This window comes from Balaenoptera borealis (assembly GCF_965194805.1).
Source record: "Balaenoptera borealis genome assembly, chromosome: 1".
Classification (NCBI taxonomy): Eukaryota; Metazoa; Chordata; class Mammalia; order Artiodactyla; family Balaenopteridae; genus Balaenoptera; species Balaenoptera borealis.
In genome coordinates this window covers 73,588,085-73,608,226 of record NC_138860.1, presented here as the reverse complement: position 1 = coordinate 73,608,226, position 20,142 = coordinate 73,588,085, and the positions used below count along the sequence as shown (strand labels likewise).

General features: G+C 44.1%; 1 protein-coding gene across 5 annotated transcripts in view; it reads left to right on the top strand.

Annotated features, from left to right (window-relative positions):
* PBX1 (PBX homeobox 1) overlaps nucleotides 1–20,142 on the top strand; it is a 318,235-nt gene that overhangs the window by 276,772 nt on the left and 21,321 nt on the right. For 3 of the 5 annotated variants that reach the window (XM_082406232.1, XM_082406235.1, XM_082406233.1), the window contains one exon: nucleotides 1,188–6,418. The exons of the other annotated variants lie outside the window; for them this stretch is intronic. In XM_082406232.1, the coding sequence (XP_082262358.1) occupies nucleotides 1,188–1,280 (93 nt within the window). In that variant the 3' untranslated portion in view covers nucleotides 1,281–6,418. Of the gene's footprint in view, nucleotides 1–1,187; nucleotides 6,419–20,142 lie in introns of those variants that run through there. 5 annotated transcript variants of the gene reach the window in all.

The following is a 20,142-nucleotide window of genomic DNA, read 5'->3' as shown; positions in this document are numbered from 1 at the left end:
GGCACCCCCACCTACTTCAGGGAATAAAAGGAGAGGAAAGTACAATAAAAATAATTTAGCAGGACTCCCTAAAATCTGGTCTGTTCAGTATTAACATTTCCAGCGTTGAGAGTCTATTAACGTCAAAGGAACCCAGTGACTGGGGAAAAGAGGCCTTGTGGCACATTTACAGTTCAGTGCTTTAAAATATGTAAACAATCATGAATCAACCATTGTAGCAAATCATTCTTCAGCTATTTAATGGTGGGGTATTTTTTGAAAGAGGTGGTCATTAAAACAAATCCTTTTAGGACAATTTTATTGTTTTAATGCATCTGGACTTAGAGTCTTAGAAGATGATCTACAAATATAGGTCAAACTTGTAGCTTCCTGTCTTACCACCTTTTTGGATATAGTCACACAGACCAGTCTTTATGGTGTTGGCACCATTGTTTTACCTGTTTTATTCGTCTGATCACCCGCTTTTCAAGGCTCACTTCAGAGAATCCCTCCTCCATGAAGCCTTTGCTGATACTGCATCAAGAGGAGATACTGCCTTCATTTGAAGCTTCATGACAACTGGGCTGTACCATGTATTAGGTTCTGCCCAGCATTATAGTTCATTCGTCTGCTTGTCTCATCCACATCCTTGAGGACATGAGCTGTATCTCACTCATCATTATATACCCTCGAGCAGCTAGAACAGAACCTTGCATAGAACAGGTGCCTGGGATCCCATAATACAGGGAGCATCCAGAGCTGGAAAGGACCCGAGAAAGCATTGGAGCTAATCTTTTAATTTTTCTAAAGGGGAACCCACGGCCAAACAGGGGGAAGTGCTTCTCCAGAGCCAATAGCTACTTGTTGCCAGGGTCAGAACTAGAACTCGGTCCCTTGGCCTGCAGGGCAGCTGCCGTCATCCTAGAGCACACAGAACAATCATCTGGTGGCTTGGACTGAATTACAAAGCCTGTGAGAAGTGAGAGGTGCTAGTACTGTGTCCCGAGGCTCGCTGGGAGCAGCCAAACTCATCTGAGGGTGGGGGAGGTGGGTATCATCGACCACAATCATAGCCGCCCCTTGGATGAGTGTTCCCGTGTGCCAGGCACTGTGCTCGGCCCTTTACCCAAGTTGCCTTATTGTCTTTGTCTGCTCAGAACAGCCACCCGATCTCAGAGGACTGACTTCTCTCCCTTTTTCCCTTCTAGGCTAATGGAGGTTGGCAGGACGCTACTACCCCTTCATCAGTGACCTCCCCTACAGAAGGCCCTGGCAGTGTTCACTCTGATACCTCCAACTGATCTCCCAGCAGTCGCATCCCGGCTGACCCTGTGCTCCAGTCGGGGCCGGGCCAGGAGGGAGGGTTTCTCAACGCTGAAGCGGTCAGACTGGAGGTCGAAGCAATCAGCACACACAATAAGAGTCTCCTTCTCTTCTCTTCTTTGGGATGCTGTTTCAGCCAATCTGGACACTTCTTTATACTCTCTTCCCTTTTTTTCTGGGTAGAAGCCACCCTTCCCTGCCTCCAGCTATCAGCCTGGTGTCCATCATCTTCCCCGCCCCTTTCCCTCTGTCCTAGACTCCCTGGGTCCCTGCCCTCTATTACATCCCTGAAGGATATTTTCAACAATTAGAGGAATTTAACGAGGAAAAAAAATAACAAAGAAAATAATAAAAGCGTTGGTATGTTTTCATGCTGGTGGTTTGAGGAGCGAAATTTACCTCCCTCGGATCCCTTGCTCCCTCTGTTAACTGGCAGCCCTTCTCTGTTTCTCTCGTTCCTCTCACGACCTCTTAGCAGGAATACGCCACATTGCCCTACTCATTCCAGGCCGCCCTGCCTCCTCTTGCTCTTCCCTCCCTGGGGACGATTCTGATTAGAACACAATTCCTCCTCTTCCTTCTCAGCCCCAGGTATTCTTTGGGGGCTGCCATTGCTGGGCTTCTAAAAGTGCCACCGTTTCTGGTTTCACCTCTGCTAGGTTGGTTCCCAGCAGGAAGTCAGGCAGCAAGAGAAGCCTCAAGGAATATGAAGGGCGGAATTCCTAGAGGCTTTTGCATCTTCCCAGTAACAGCTCTTGGTTTCAGAGGGACAGTCTTTGGAGACCGTGCAGTAAGCGGTGTTCAGAATCTACTGCAAAACCAGGTCTGAGTTAGGCACGGTGGTGAATGCATCACTAAGGAGTAGAAGGTTCTTATCCTGCAACCCTTTACCTATCCCCTTTCTCACTCCCTCTCTCTCTCTTTCTCTCTCTCACACACACACACACACACACACGCATACAAATGTAGGCATGTGCACAGCCTCACACATTCACTTGCCCCAAATCAGTCACATGCCACATTCAAATACCTATATTAGTAACCATAGCATTATACCTTGTGAGCCCAAGAGAGGGAATTAACAACTCTGAGTGAAGGTCACTGACAGAGAAGCAGCATGTGCCTGGGGCTTCCAGGCCACCAGCATGCACACACCAGAACGACATACACAGGACTTGATCATGATGAAGGCCAGGTTTCGGTTTCCAGTATAAACTAATCCTGTTCTCACCACCTCTGGAGCTCTCAGGGAGCCACACACAGTACTTACAAAGTCTACAATGGATTTGGTTCTGTTTTGTTTTTGTGTTTATGTTAGAGACATTGCATTAATTATCTAAAGTGTTATATGGCACCACATTCTTGTCCTGGAGCAGAAAGGTGTATAAGAACATGGCTCGAGCAAACTTTTTGCTTGCTTACTTTGAAGACCTGAGAGTGATGGGGAACAGGGAGGTCATGCTTTCAGTGAAATCATCCATGATTTTTATTCCCTGGTAATATCTGAGAGTGAAGAGTAGGTACTAGAAAGCTGTCCTCATGTCGCCTGTGCTCACATTCTTCATAGCCAACTGTGCCAGCAATAAACATGGCAGCTCTGTCACTTGATTAAGTGGGAGGTGGTCAGATCTCTTGGTGCCTCATTTTCTTCATCTGTAAAATGGGGGTTATTATGCCTGGCTCACCAAGAGGCTTGTGAGAGACAAGAAGTTGATTTCATTCATATCCAATCTGTAACTGTGAAGTCAGGGGAAGAAGCATCCCTAAGATAAACTGGTTCATGCCACATAGGGACAATAAATGGTTTTCCTGTTCTAACTTCTGGTTAACATTAGTACCCTGAGGTCATTAGCGTGATGACAAAGAGAAGGGTTAGTGTTGTTCCTTCTGTTTGTTTGTTTTGGTCTGCTTGGTTTCTTAGAATAGAGATGTTTCTAAATTGGAAAAAAACGGGACCTGGTTCTCTTAGCTTGTACTTGAATCCAGTTATGTGGCCTTGTAACTACTTAGTCCCTGTCACATCTACTATGTTTGAGAGGCCTCCGGGAGAGGTATAAGACCCTGAGGGTTGAGAGTGGCCAGCTAACAAGGTCATGGACATTCTGCATGGCACTTCAGTAATGATTAGAAAATGTTCCTGTGTTTGGGTGTTGGGAGGTGGGGGGTTAACCTAAGGAACTAGAAGGTATGTGTATTTGAAGGAAATGCAAAAAGTAAATATTTGGCAAGATGGCATTATGCCTGGATGACTAAGAGTAGTAGAAAGACTCTCTTCTAACCTGTGCCATAATCAGAACAGGGCTTGATAAAGAGGATTCCTGGAAGGAGCCATCTTGTGACCATTCTACAGGGATTAAAACCAGTGGAGAACTTTGTCTGAGTGGCAGGGATCTATTGAAACTACCCACAGAGGAATATGGTGGGATCGCATCCCCCTGATTAGGGGCAAAGTACAAAAGGGACACAAAAGGGTTCTCTTGGAAACAGGAAGAATGATTCCAGATTTGGGTTGAATGATTGCCATTTTAAGTTGATGAAAGAGGTCAGAGCAGTGCTACCTTTGCACAGGCAGTTTCTCTCCCTGCAGGAGTTTGCACTGATCACCTCTCACCGCATCTTCCCCACCTAGCACTTCATGCAGTGCTCTTCACAACCAGTACCTTTCCCACGATTTCCCCTCCTTGCCTACGATCACATCCAACATGGCGGCCACCGCATCTCTTTGCATTAAGCGAAGCGTGAGAACACTGGCCGCGGAAGGATGGGGATGGAAAGAGCGTGCCTCTGGAAATACAGCTCCCTGGGAATTCGTATTAGGTCAATCCTACAGATACCAAAATGTGCCCCAAGACTCCTTCATTTTCTGATGGAAGTGGGGGCACTCCATTTTCCCTGGCAGATTTCCCCTGAGAAATGATACTAGCCCTAGGGTTTGCCCACCTTGTAACTCTTCATCACATCCTCCTTTTCATCCCTAACTCCTCCCCCTGGCTTGGTATTGACTCCTGTGCGGTACTTTTGCCAAGTGACACCTTTACGTTTATTTTTTATTTTGCTGTGGTGGTGGTTCTTTATTTACTGTTTGCCTTTTTCTCTCACATATCTTTCCCTGCCCCTCTTTCCTTCTGAGTTTTATTTTTCTGCCCAGAAAAACCTGACTTCGATACCAAAAAAAGATGAAACTACAGAAACTCAAATTTAAAAAAAAAAAACTTAAAAAAAACACAAAAAAATACTCAACGATTCTTTCAGCTTTATTAACATTTTCCATTGTTTCTTGCGACTCGTGTCTCGTTCTTTGTCGTATTGATGATGAACATTTGATAATGAATGTTCTTGTATATTCAGATAAAGAAAAAAAAACCAAAAAAGCGGTCTGAATTTAATAGTGTTTATAATAAAAATTTTAAAAATGACCCTCATAGCACGCAAAACAGGATGGGGAATTTCCCCTCTTCTTTCTGTGACAATGCACATCATTCCTGCATTAGTTTTTAACACCGAACTACCTACATTCACCATTTCCCCCATTTTTCTTTTATTTTCTTGCATTTGTGAATTAGTTCAAGAATGCTAGAAAAGTGTCGAGTTGTGCACATCCATTTCCTGTTTCACAATGTTTAAAAGTGACAGTAATTCATTTTGTAAACTAAAAAAAAAAAAAAAAAAAAAGGTTGGAATAGTGAGCATAATAGGTACAGCCTAACACGTTATTATGTTTATTAACTTTGAGACCCAGAAATAAATTCTTTTCTTTTCTTTCTTCTGCTCTTTAAAATATAAAAAAGAAATTATGTTTTGTTTTGTGTTATTTTTGGTTTGTTTATGGGGGGGCTTTTTTTAATTGTCAGGATTATGGTCTTGCTGTTTTTATTCCTTAAATATGTATTTGAGGTGATGTGAAAAGATGACATGTGTAGAATAGGCTGTTTCCTTGTACTTCTGTTCGTTTCAGAATTCAGTTGACTTCAAAGATCAAGCCCACAATGATGTCATATTTTTCACCTGCATTTTTTGGAGTGTGTGGCATTCTTGCAATCCCTGAGAAAAACAAAGGCAAGGACTTGAGTTTTCTTTTTAGCCCTTTAACGATTCAAGGAATTGGTCCAGGGGACCTTTTTATACTGTAGGGAAAGGTTTTTGCCTTGGTTGATTGTGAATGACACAATAAAATGCTTTCTTTTCTTTCTTCCTGATTAATAACGACGTTCCACGACTCTTTCCAGCTAGAGAGGATATTTTTCTTCCAGTAGAATCCCACAGGAGATCCTGGTGGGATGTGCACCATTGGCTGAGTAGACTAGATCCAGGAAGCCGTCCTAGAGTCATTTGGCCGAATAATCTTTTGAGCCAGACTCAGTGCTATTGTTACAGTGCTGAGCAGTTACACCTGATTCATTGGCAGTGCACCTCTTATTAACCTCTGATTTAGGCAGCTGCTTAAAGCAAATTGTCAAACTGGCTTGATTTGGAATGTTTTTGTTAAGTTAGGGGAGAAAAGAAAGCAATATTATCTGGAGGAACCTTACTTTAAATGTTTTTCATTCAACAAATGATTAAGCATTCAGAAAGCAGCCAGAACCCAAGCAAGAAAAGTTAGCAACACTTTAGGAAGTGTTTCTACCCAAACGCTTGCACTCTTGTTTTTAAGTCATAACAAAATAATGACAAGCTTTTCACATCACCTTTATGGTTTCAATCCCTAGCTCAAAGCTTTCTGGAATCTTTTATTTTTTTGTAAACATTTTTTTTTCTTTTGTTAAAATTAATAAAAACATTCAATGTTTTCCCCCTTTTCTCTCTTTTTACTTCTTTTCTTTCCTTTGGCGTTTTCAATTATTTTGAAGTGCTTTCCTTTGGTTTTTGGTTTTATTCTCCCGCTCCCCCTCCCCTGTTCTTATTATTCAGAGTATAAACCTGCAAAGCTCTGCTCTGTTTTGGTTTTGAAAGTTTAAGCTTTCCTGCTTCTGTGAGAGCACAGGCTTCTGTCCCTTTTGATTCCAACTGAAATTTTGTGTTCTCTAATGATACTAACACGGTGTAGGTTTTACAGTCTCCTAATTTGTACTGGTAATGCATATTCCAAATAAATAGTTTCTTTTGTTGCAAAAAAGCATACTTGTATTTTGTGTAAATTTATACCTGCTGGAAACTTGTCTTTCCCCAAAGTAAGACGTGGGTTAGTGTGGCTTTAAACTGTGGCCCTCATCATTTTAAAGTCTACATTGACAGTGGGGCAAATGACCTTGCGTCACTTACCCCGAAGTAAGAAGGAAGGGAGGGAGGGAGAGAGGGAAAGAAGGATCTTTTATGTGCAAATATTAGCTGTGCTATAGGAAGGCAGAGCACCCCATCTTGTCTGCTTGTCTGTGATTAGCTCCCATCCACCAAGCACCAGTTAAAATATCAGGGTGATGTTCCAGAATAAATTCTAAGTTTCTGAGTCACAGCTGTTTGCCCAGTGGTTCTCCTTTCCTTCTCTTTGTCTGCTGTGATCTGGTCATAAGGAAAATTGTGGTACCCAAGAGATTCTTCAGGGGAAGGAATCTAGGTTAGAAACACTACCCAGTTGTAGGCTCTCAGAAGTATGCTAGCTAGATGCCACTCCACTAGATGTACACGCCTACCGTGTGTTATGTCTTCCATCCCATGTGAGTATCTCTCCCAGTGGTTTGTCTATACCCACACTGAGCCCCGACCTTTGGGGTTGTGGTCTGTTACAGAGTTTGATGTCTCAGAGTGTTCTGGCTGGACCACCACTTCAGCCTTCAACAGCTAATTCTGCTTCCCAGCCCTTAACACCATCTCCCATGCATGGAGTGGGATGGAGCTGCTTGTCTGCCATTCTGCACATTGTTCCTCTAGGGGTATCACATGCATCGTTTTCTCATTCTCACACCTTAGCTCTCAGGAGGCTTTGCCCAGAGCCCCAGTGAGGCAGGTCTGTATTGAAAACACCAATCACTCACCCTTTCATCCCTATCATGATTCAAATGATCATGATCAAAGGAATGGAGAGTCATCAGGGATCAAATTATTATTTTTATTAAGGGACTAGCTAAGGGTCCAATGGACTCAAAAGTATAAGGCTATCTTGCCAATATTGATTTGGAGAGCATTGCCAGGAGCCAAAATGGAGGTCTTGTGTCACCTCTTCAAATCTGAACAATAATGGGAGTTTGGGTATGGGGTATGCAGGGCAGTTTCAGACCACTTTCTTTTTCCGTTGCCTGGAAAATTGTGGACCTAACTCAGCCACTTGGTTTATTACTTAGAGTGGTACTAAACTGTTGTAACAAATAGAGCAAAATGTATAGTGCCTCAAATGCAGTACGAGTCTATTTCTCACTCATAATGGTAATAGCCTCCGGCAAACGTTCCTGGTCAGGATGCCTTGTCTCCATGCAGTGACTCAGGCATCAAGCTCCTTCACCCTGCAGGAATTTGTAGTCCTCCACATCTGGCCTGCAGGAGGGAAAGAGTGTGTAGAAGGCTCACCATTTCTTGAAAACCTTAACCAAGACCTCCCTTATATTCGTATTCCTAAATGTGAGGGTTGGGGGGTGGGGCGGGAGGATGGAAAAGTGGTCCCTGGCTAGGCGGCTACTTCCTGTCAATAACAGCACACAATAACTCCTCGAGTAGTTGGCCATCTGTATCACACCTAGCGATCAAAAGGATTAGTGAGGGCAAAAACAAGCCCACATGGCTGTTTCACTGCACTGGACACTCTCCCATTAAAAACATTTCCAGTAACATCCCAGACTTGGCTTTGCCACTCTTCAGTAGGGAAGATCCAGAAAGTGGTATAACAACAGGGGCCAGAACTGATCCACCCCATACTGCCCCCTCATCAGTCTCCAGATTTGGTTGTTGTCTAAATTCATGTCTGGGCACTCAGCCTGTGGTCATATTGAGGGGAGAGCTGCCATCCCTCAAGGCAGCCTGTTCCCTCCGTCAGGAAGTCATTCCCATGTTTACTGATGTCTAGAAGGGTCAAGTCTGGTGACCAGCAGTCACTTCAAAGCGTAGTGGTCTAAAGCTTTCAAATCACAAAATTGGTTATGCTCAGCACTCCCCTCCCCCGACGTAGAGTTCTACCTGCTTATCCTTATAGACTATCACAACCTTCCCCACTTAAAACAAAAAGTAAAATACCAATGTTTCGACCACCCTTTGTTATCCAAAATATCGCCTCCCTTCTGGAAATACTCAGTGTGGAGGATGGCACGAGAGTTTAGTCATATGAAATCATTTAGTGGGTGAGCAGGGGAAGGTGTCCTACCCTGGATCTCTGCACCAGAGGCGCAGGGAGAGGACTGAGGCTATGCTCTGGGGGCTCTGCTCTCACGCCTTGCAGAAAAGCTCCGACAGTGTACAAATAAAGAGAGCAGTGGATTTACTGTCTGGGTCAGTCAGACACAGCGAGACGCAGTCTATGGCTTCTAGCCTTGGGCAGGCTTCTGAGGCCACCCTGGGCAGTGTGTGGGTCGGGAAGAGGAGTGGTAAAGGGCCACATGCTTGTCCTTGTTATCCTCCTGGGATCCATGCAAAAGAGCTTAGCTCACGCTTCTGGATTCCTCTGGATAGATCATAGGGGTCATTCATTATGTCCAGCTGACACTCCAAGCCCAAATTCCCTCTCTCCCATGATAACCAGCCGTACTGTCCAGGGTAGCTCACCAGCGTTGACAATGAGCACCTCTGGACAGAATAAAAGGCACCAAGTGCTGCAGTACATTTGAATATAAATCTCCCATTAATATATATCCAGAGAGAAATTAAAGTTTAAAATAAAGTCTCCCTCTCTCATGACCTAAAAGTTCTAAGAAATGCTAGTCTACAGCTCTGCCTTTCCTGATCTCCTACTGTGCTCATTCATTGTCAGCCAGAAAGCGCACTGCATCGCCAGAGGTAGAGTCAAGGCCTTCTTCCTTCTACAGCAGCAGCAGAGGTCCCTTCTACCGGAATGGGGGTAGCTGTTTCAGTTCCTCCAAAGTTCAATCAATCCAGACGTGAATTTCTCTGGTACCCCACTTTTCCTAAAAAGTCACTCAGGAAGCATATGAACCACATCCCAGGATCAGCTTCCTCACAGAGAATTTAGAAAACACAAGCAAAGCCCAGACTACTAGAGCAAAATTAAGTTCCCAGAACCCAGATCCTGGTACCACATGACTATTGCTAATGAATGACTGGATCAGAGATTTGATAATACAGGGAGAGCGCAGGAAAGACAGAAAACACATACAAAAGTAAAAAGGAAATCTTTACTTCAGTCTTTACAATGCCAGTTGACTAGTATCAACTGCAGTGTTGAGAAAAAGCCACCAACAAGAGGTTAATTTTGCTCTCTGCTTCCTATATCCTGGGGGAAACAATCCAACCTATGCATTCTGCCTGCTCTCTCAGAGAATGACCTTTGAAATATTCATGTCTCTGTGAAAAATTCAAAAATGTAAAATGGGTGCCCTCCCACCACAGGCTACTTGAGGCTCCCTTCTTCCCCCCTGGTATCCATATACATATTTAAGATGAATCGCAATTTCCATTTCCCTTTAAGCCTCGTGTTCCTAATCCCAGATGCATTTATCCTGTATCACTGTGAATTCTCTTCCTTCTCGAACTTCTCCAGCTTGTGACCCACTCTTGTCTCCACTGGAGTTGGTGTCCAGTTGCTAAGCCCAAGCTTAGGTTGACATTGCACAACGCCGACAACAGAGGTGATGTCCCTCTATCACCTCTGCCCACAAAGCCTCTCCTTCCTTCTGCCTTGGAGTCCTAGGCCTTGAGTGTCTGGTGCTGCTTCAGTATCAGCAGAAACATTCTTTTCTGCGATCTCTTTGATGTTCACCCTAATGTTTCCCTCCTATTGTTCCCCAACTCCTTTTAAGCAGAGCCAACAAAGTTGAAAATGGTGTAACCCACCCTTTCCCCTGTCACATCCCTTCTCTGTCTTTTGGACAGCTCCCTCTCTTTGTTGCTGGTCCCAGACATATGTTCTCCTAACACACTTTTCTAAACTCGATTTTGAAAATTGTTTCCAATGTTCTGGATCTGTCCAAGGCTTCCATTGTTCACATACATCCTGCTAGCTTTAATCCCTTAAGTGGAGTCAGGCTCCTCAAGAGGTGTCTTCCCATCACCCACTCAGGTATTGTTTTCCCAACAGGTGTGTTTCTGGCCTCCCCAGTCCTCCTGTAGAGCACCATCTCCGTAGAGCAGCTTCATAACACAGGACATGTCTGAGTCCCTCTACACAGTAACTGCCGTGCTGGAATTCAGTAATAATTCTTGAAGTATTTTACCAGGATCTTCTCGATTTTCCCCTTCAAATGTGTCCACATTTTCTTATATCATCTAGTGAGACCTTTATTTTATTTATTTATGTGTTTGTTTCTTTGTTTGTTTATTTTTTTGGCTGCACCATCCGGCATGTGGGATCTTAGTTCCCTGACCAGGGATCAAACCCCTGCCCCCTGCAGTGGAAGGACAGAACCTTAACCATTGGACCTCCAGGGAAGTCCCCTAGTGAGACCTTTAAAGTCATCCATGGGAACATCTCCAATTGCTTTCATTACCCACCCCCCATCTGCTGCGTTCAGATGATCTCTCCTGGAGCCTTTGGTGTGAGAGATACATGTAGTTTGCTCACTGACATCTTAAAAGCCAGACCACATAGACTTGAATCTCAGCTCTGCTACTGTCAGGTTCTTTCTGACACTACATGAGAGGTTTTTTTCTCATACCAACCCCAATTCTCCAACATCCCAACACCAACTAGGTGTCCTGCAATTTGATTCAACTCTGACAAGAACTACACAGATTTAGCATCAAACAACACAGGCTTAAGGGCTCAGTCTCACAAGACTACCCTCACTTCAGATGCCAGCTGCAAGTATCAGGTCACCCATCCTCCTGACTGATCAGTTATAAATCGGGAGTTCCCACAACCCCCATCTCAAATTTGATCATTTGCTAGAGCGACTCACAGAACTCAGGAAGCTGATGTGCTTATACTTACTGGTTTATTATAAAGGATATATAGATGATCATCCAGATGAAGAGGTACATAAGGCAAGGTCTGAAAGGGTCCTGAGTGCAGAATCCTCTGTCTCCATGGAGTTGGGGTGTCCTACCCTCCCAGCATGTGGGTGCTGTGGCTTAGAGGTGTTTATGGCAGTATCATTTCATGCATGCAATTGATTAAATCGTTGGCCATTGGTGATTTTCTCAACCTCCAGCCCTTCCTCCTACATGGAGGTTGGGAGGTGGGACTGAAAGCTTCAAGTTTCTCAACAAGGCTTGGTCGTTCTCTCACCAGCCCCCATCCTGAAGATATCAAGGGGCCCACAGACTAAAGATACTCCTATCACTCTTGTCACGTAGGAAATTACAAGGGTTTTCGGAGCTCTGTGTCAGGAACCAGGGACAAAGACCAAATATACATTCCCCATTATACTACAACTATTTACTAGCTTTGTGACCTTGGATAAATTGCTTAATCTCTCTATGCCTCGGTTTCCTCACCTATAAAATGGAGATAATACTAATACTTACCTCATAGGGTTGTAGGGAGGAATTAAATGCATTAATACTTAGAACAGTTAACAGGGAATATAGCCAATATTTTATAATAACTTTCAAAGGAGTACAATCGATAAGATTTTTGAATCACTGTTGTACACCTGAAATTAATATCATATTGTAAATCAACTATACATCAACTTTAAAAACACTAAAAAACTTAGAATAATGCTCGACACACATAAGTGCTAAAAATATGTTTATTATTAGTATTACTTTTTCTTCTGGTATATCTATCTGGGTGTATCTCCATCTCTGAACTAGTAACAATTAGAATGTCCTCCTTTTTCCTAGTTCCATTGTAAGGAACTATTAGCTATGGATATTTTCTTTCTTTCTTTTTTTATATCAGTCTAGCCTAGCTGCTAAGATATTGTCCTTCCTGAGGAAATTCCTGTTATCTCTCTGGCTCAATCAATGTGTCTTTCATCATTTCTCACTCACTATTGCACTGTTCCTAACTTAAGAAAATGTAGGATTCTTTAAACAAATCGCAAACTTGATGCTTAGAAGTAGATAAGCAGAGCTGGTCCTGGAGAAAACTGTGAGGTCGTTGAAGTTTGTCTCACACATGCCACATTCTCCGAATCCCTGTTCTCTCCTGGCTCTCCTTTTCCAGGAGGAAAGGATGTGCAGTGCCTCTAATGTCCTACTTGAATGGCTTCACCGTGTAAAATCTCTCCTTAGGGGATACTCTGCTCTCTGAATGCTAGTCTTTGGGTTTATTTGCAAGTCTTCCAGGCCAAACCTACTTTGAAGGCTAAGAGTTTCTAGCTTCTTATTAATCAATACAGGTAGCAGTAGTTGAATGGGAATCAAGACATGTACAACAGGATGACTGCAGTTAACACTGCTGTATATTTGAAAATTGCTAAAAGAGTAGATCCTAAAAGTTCTCTTCACAAGGAACAAATCGTTTTTTTCTTTTTCTTTTTGGATCTATGAGATGATGGATGTTAACAACTTATTGTGGTAATCGTTTCACAGTGTGTATATATATACACACATATATACAGTGAAATATATATATGTCAATATACATATTGACATATATAATATATATATATATATATATATATATATATATATATATATACAGTGACATATATATATATCAAGTCATCATGTGGTACACCTTAAACTTATACAGTGCTGTATGTCAACCATATGTCAACAAAACTGAAAAAAAAAGAAACAATTTTTATTAACGGCCAAAGAGATGCCAAATTGCTCTTCAGATGCAGGGCTCTGGGAAACTTTCCTAGAGAATGGAGCAGACCTCCCAACTCCTACCTCAAATTGAAGACAAAGGCCCTTCTGTGCAGATCTGGCTTGAATCACCCACCAGGCATGTCTAAGAGGACAGACCAATGAGTAGAGAGCCCTGGAGAGCCCAGACCTCTTCATGTCCACATGGATTGGACGCTCAAACAAGGCCCTCTGCACCTGGTTCCAGATAACAAGTGACTGTGATCTCATCAATCACATTAACCATTTGTCTGCTGCACCCAAGTTTGCTTTTGTATCAGTCAGTTCACTGCATCTTGACCTTCAATGACATAAACCCAACTCTTTTACTTCTGGGTCTGCAGTCTTACCTCTCCACACATTACTGCTTTATTCAGTACACTTCCCTCCCTGGGACTTTCTTTGCATGGCCAATACCTCCTTTATGGCAATAGCAAAATCTCTGCTGAGGATTCTGTGAGACCCCTGGGCTCCTCTCCCAGGAGGTTATTGCTTGAGACAACCCAGACCCTTGCCAGACAGGCAGCTCTCTGTGTGACCATCCTTACATTTCTTCAGGTAGCAAGCATGCACTTCACCACCTCCTACGTGCCAGCAGTGGTTCTGTACTTCAGGAGGATCTAACCTCTAGAGGGACTCCCACTGGGAAGACTTTTTCAATAAGACAAATTATTAAACAAAAAACAACCCAAATCTCTAGGTCCCTGTTGATGAATAACAACTGTATTCATCCATTAACAAGCTTGGGAAAGAATTTAGAATTATCATGTCCATTAACAAAGCCCGAAACCAGAGGGAAATGGAATTAGGCTGGGCTGATGGGAACAGATATGGATTAGAATGAAAACATTCTTGCTATTGGATGATTTGAAGCAACTAATCCCATCAAGGGATAAGACAATAGGAAGCCCAAGAAGCTGCTGAGGAAATGTATGACCTCATTGTTTTAAATCATCTAGCTTCAAGGAGAAGGTGGAAGGATGCTAGGCAGGCATCCCTAACACCCAGAAGTAATGATGATGTTGATTTAGAGCCTTCCCAAGCCTGGAATGTAGTTACTCTCCCTTCCCCCAGTCATACAGAAATTCAATTCCATCCATTTCAACCAATACCTCTTGGCAGCTGAGGGCCGGGAATATGCCAGTGAACAAGATCACTCAGATCAGTTAGTAACTGCTTTCTTAAAACATATGTATATAAATTTAGGTTGCTCTGTAGAGGTAAAGAAACAACGTTAGGATAGAAAAGAAATATAATTCTGAGAGACCTTCATTAATCTAGCCTCCTTTTTCCTATAAGCGCAAATAAGAACTGCTAGCTGTAGCCAATGGTCTTCTCACAGCACCTCCAAAATTCCAAGCTTCTCCCTTTCTTTTATCCTTTTTGCAAATTTTGCTCACGATGTCATGATATCAGCCACCCAAAATGATGGCCCTACCATACCCACAGACCCGCTCACATGCTTGTTCTCTAAGCAGGGTCCATCTCTTCTAGGAAGCCTTTCTCCTTCCTGAAGTTAACTGTTCCCCCAGAATCCTCTGGTGTGTCTTTCGCTCTGCTTTGAATTGTTATTAAATATCTTATCCCCCCACATAAATTGTTAGAACTCAAGGGGCCAGGTGTCTCTCACACAGAGAATGAAGCACCACCTTATAAGCTTAGTAAAGTGCTCAGACAAAGGGAGGGAGGTGGGAGGGAGGAAAGACTGAATGAGGAAAGGAGGGAGAGGGGAAATGAGGAAAGACAGAGAAGAGTGGAGGGTAGAGAGAAGGGGAGGGAGGAGGTAGAAAGGACAGGGAAGAAAGAAAATGGGAGGAAAGGAGAAGAGAAAGGTTGAAGGAGAAATATTAAAGGACAGCAGGACAGCGGGGGTGGAGGGGAGAAAAGGAGGGGGAATAATCAAAGCCAAGTAAGACATTGGAGGGAGGTGACATCCTCCCCCTTAAAATGAGATCCCTGGCATTTGGGTAGTAAGAAGTCAGAAAAGGGGGTTTGGGGACTTCCCTGTCTGTCTAGTGGTTAGGACTCTGCCCTCCTTTGCAGGGAGCACAGGTTCGATCCCTGGTTAAGAAACTAAGATCCCGCAAGACACATGGCCAAAAAAAAAAAAAAAAAAGCAGGGGGTTGTGAAGAGAGACAAGGTCTCAAAGCGGGCAGCAGGGATGAAGACAAACTACCATGGCATGACCTCACAGCTTTGTTTAAGAGCAGCTCTGCCAACCTCACTTCTAAACATGAAGTCTGTGATTTATTTAAAGCTTTCTAATTATCTTTAAGATGCAAACCTGGGGTGTCTAACAGACCTCACTAGCCCTGCCAGCATTTGGCTTGAACACATGGTTATTTGCAACTATCCATTCATTTATTCTGTCACTCAGCCAATACTGAACAAGCACCCCGCCCTGCATGCCAGGTACTAGTCTAGGAATTAGGGATACAACATTGACCAAATCCCTGTTGTCAGAGAGTTTAGATTCCTGTGGGTGGGGGAAAAGGACAGGAAACAAAATATGTAAAATGGATGGTGTGTTGGATGGTGGTAAGTGCTGGGGAAAAGGTAAGAAAGGATGATGGAATTGCTGTTGAGGATTAAGATAGGGTGGTCCAGGACTGGCTGGGAAGATGATTTTGAGCAAACTGCTGAAGGAGGGGAGGGGAGGAAGCCATTAGGGTATCTGAGAAAATGGTTCCAGGCAGCAGGATCAGCCCGTTCAAAGGGCCTGAGGCAGGAGCACAACGGGTAGGTTGGAGGAATTGCAAGTAGCCCAGTGTGGCTGAATCAGAGACAGAATGAGGGGAAGATTATTAGGTGATGTGGTCAGAAAGTGAACAGTGCAAGGGAGAGGCAGACCATACAGAGCCTCTTGTAGGACATGGCAAGGACTCTAGCTCTTCCTTTGAATGAGCCTGGAGGCCTCTGAGGGTTTGGGGCAAGGAGTCATATGATGAGACTTTAAGTTTTAACAGTATGATACTGGCAACAGTGTTGTGAATAGACCACAGGAAAATAAGATTGGAAATAGTGACACCGGTTAGAAGATAATTGGAGTATTTGAGACAAGAGAGGACGGTGGCATGGACTCCAAGAAAACCCAGTGTAAATAAAGTCCATCTGCCTTTGCTAGGACCTGCCTTTGTATCCACAATGTCTCTGCCTGGAATGACTTTCTCCCTGCTAGAACACCTTCCCGTATTTCAAGGCTCAGTGCTCATGTCACCCATTCCCCAGAGTCCCCAGGGAGGACTATTGTCCCCATAGCACCCTGTATATGCCTCTCTTGTAGCACTCATCAAATTGTGTTGCAATTACTGCTTTCCATCTGCCTCCCTCTACACTGAGAACACCTCCATTTCAGCTCAGTTCCCAAACACTTTTATTCAGGGGGAATAAAAAGGTGAATAAATCGTTATCCCAGTTACAACCTAGTACAGGAAACTGAACTCCCACGCTTACCACGGAGTTTGGCTCATAGCTGTCAGATGAATAAGGGAACAAAGAAAGTTACCAGAAGCCATGCCACCGTGGCATGGAGCTATGGTCTTCTTGTTTGCAATGCTGTTTAAGGGGTCGCAAGGCAGGGTCTTGTCTGCTGCTCTGATGGCCTCCCCTTGCTGTTTCCCCAGTGCTGGTCCATCAGCACACCTGCCTATAGATGCTACAGTGCTGAGAGCTAAGGGTCTTGTCAGAGTGAGAGAGGGAGACCCCGTGAAAGATTCCAGGCAGCGGGGAGTGCAAGATGATTAAAGGTGGTCGTGGATATATTTATTTTTTTCTGTAGTACTGGTTGTTGATGCAAAGCTGTCTCCCTGGAGTCTCTTGGTGACATTTGTTACTTGGCTTTTCAGTCCTTAAACAGAAATTCTGTCCTTTTCACTGAATGGCTCCTCCTTTGCTAATGTTCTGTCTCCCCCAAGTCCCAGGCAGGACATTTGACATTTGTTATTGTTACAAGAGCATCATTTGCTGAGTATGAACAACAACAAAAAAAAGTTTCCCCCAAGGGCAGAAATGAATGATTATCTCAGATCTCCTCACCCTTTTTCCTCCTCCTTCAGACACAACAGCCATCCACAGCCATGCTGGGCCCTGGTAGGGAGCTGCCCTAATCAGTTTTTACATTCTGGCTTCGTGGAGATGAGCTATTGTAATAACTGTAGATGTTTCAGTGGAGGGCAAAGGGTGATGGGTCGTGGAGTAATGGGATATGGTGAGGTGGAGGCTTCAGTGATGTCCACTCCACGTTGGATAATGAGATGCCTAAGGATAGCTTCTGTTCCTCCAATCAACAAATGTTTCCTGAAAACCTCCTGTGCACCAGCCATTATTCTGGATGCTGGGGGTGATAAGCAAAAATAAAAATACCTAGTCCCTACTCTCAGGATGCTTACTGCCTAGTAGGGGCATCTAACATCAATCCATTATTCACATAGATAGGGGTACACCTGCAACTGGATATGCAATATGAAAAAAGATATACCATTCTATGAGAGTTCACAATAAAGAGAGCTGAATTAGTCAAGGGGGTCAGCAATGTTTTCTTGAGGAACTGTGTCGCAGGCTGCAAACTGGAAAATTAGTTAACTCTAATGACGGATAAGAAGAGGATTCTAGGCAAGGGGGAAGAGTAAGAACAAAGGTTATCTTGGAAGAGGGAACCTGGCAGGTACAAACCAGAGACAGCAAGGGAACGTCCCCGAGGAAGACGAGGAGGCCAGAGAGGTGGACATGCGAGGACCACAAGGGGTCTGGATGCTGTGTTCCCCCATCTCCCCCCTCCCCACTCTAGAGTGCCCCGCGAAGTAGGTTCTCAATGAGGAACACAAGCTCTGAAGAGTAATAGCTCATTGCTTCAGCCTTCTAACATTGACCTGTGGAGCAGTATCTTGGTATCTAAAAGGAAGAATCATAAGAAGAACAATTCACACGATCATCCCTCATGAGATCACGGGCTGATGAGATGTATAGAAATAGAAACATGACCCTACATTCCGGGACGTGGTCTTATCATGTTGTGTTTCATTGCCATGTGGTGACATTGACTCAGGGGATGAGTGGTGGAGGGGCCGGAGGAGACTTGGAAGAGGAGGAAAGATGTTGTTGACACAGGGACCTCGAGCACCCATTCTTTTCCCATTATTAACACCACTGTTACTTTCCCACCTCTCTCTCTTCTCCCAGCTGTGATCCCTTCAGCTCCCAGTGCCATTCAGTGTAAATCTTTCTTGGAGAGTTGTTTCTCCTTGTGGTCATACAGTAACAGGCTACTAAACCTGCCTGTGGGGTGAATTACGAGCCGGTCTCTGGAGCCCCAGTCTCGGTTGCCCACAGAATGAATTGTGGTGCTGCAGGCTGCTGGGCTATTTATTTATTTGTTTGCTTTAGCATATTTTAATCTGATCATTAAATTGCAATCTGCCACCCATCCCCATCTCCGACTGTCTTCAAATGGAACAGATTTTTCATAGGTAATGATACCTATAAACTTCAGTGATGGCAGCCACAGGAGCAAACTAGGTAAAGGAGGGGGGAGGGTTTGCAGAAACACATCCTCCCCTGGCTCGGCCTTGGCTGTTCTGCTCAGCCTGACCTATCTGGGGGCAGCTAGAGTGCCCACGTTCTCCTGGACAGCACCTGTGGCTTTTTCTAGCCTGAGAAACAGGTGCTGAGAAGGCAGAGCTGAGCTTCTGCACTTTGTCCTCACACGCATAAGATCACTGCTGCTCTACGTTGTGCCAGGCAGTAAAGATGTCACCAACCTTGCATTGATGGTGTTGCACGGGGAAAGTTCCGCGCTGATAAATCAAAGGCAAAGAGGATGCCAGATGGTGCCCTGGCGCCAGTGTTCCTGAGGTCATCCATCTGATCTAGTGCCACTCTGCACCAGAGGGATTGCCATCTGATGGCAGCAGGGCCACTACCCTGGAGAGAGAGACGGTCGTCATGGTTATAATATTGGCAACATCAATTTGTCTAGCATTTATAATGCGTGCTGACACATTCTTTTGGAGCCTCACGACAGTCCTGTGAGTGCAACAGGGCGAGTGTTATGATTCCCATTCTGAAACTGAGAGGGGGGGACTGTGGAGTGAATTGTCCAAGGTAGTTCTGGCTCCTAGGAGGCTTTCAACAAGTGTTTGTTGAGTGAATGAACAAATGGGTTCATGCTGCCTCAAAGTCATGTCCCTCGGTTTGCTTCTGGAAACACATCCAGAGGAAGGTCTAGGACTAAGGTCCTAGGAACCTGCAGCTTCCACCCGAACCAGATGGATGAGAAATCACCGCCAGTTCCCCTTAATTAATTCTTCTGCATGTCAGAGGGCTCGACGCTGGAAAGGGTGCTTTGAAGGTGTAGATGTGTAGCAGGCAGGGAGAGATATTGTGCTCCTGATGGACCAGTCATGGTTCTAAGGGATATATTCACTTATTTAATTTTCTCAACAAACCTAGATAGGTACTATCATGATATCCATTACAAATGAAGAAACTGAGGCACAGAGAGGTTGAACAACTTTCCTAAGGGTCCAAAGCTACAGCGTGAAGAAGCCAAGTTTAAACTTTGGTGGTCAGTCCTCAGCGTCTGGGCTGTTGAGCACCCTGCCATACCTCCTCTTTATTTTCTTCCAGAATGTGCAAGCTCTTGCTCTCCGTATCTCATTGTCTCAGCGGTCTCAGAGTTCAGGTACAGGTGGCGTGAAGGAAGCAGTTCTGGCCTAGGTATAGGACTCTGGAAGCTCAGGAACGGGAGGAGACAGTAGATAATAGCAGATATTTTTTTTTGGAATTTTATTATGATTTTTTTAATAATACAGGTTCTTATTAGTTATCTATTTTATACATATTAGTGTATAGCAGATATTTTTGCTGGGCTAAAGAACTCACCTTTTAAACAAACTCTCAAGCCCCTTGGCAAGTCCCTGCACTTTCTCTAGCTTCAGGAAATGGACTCAAGGCCAAAATTCTTTGTGAAAGAATTCTACTTCAATTCTTTCCAGAGAAATTGCAGT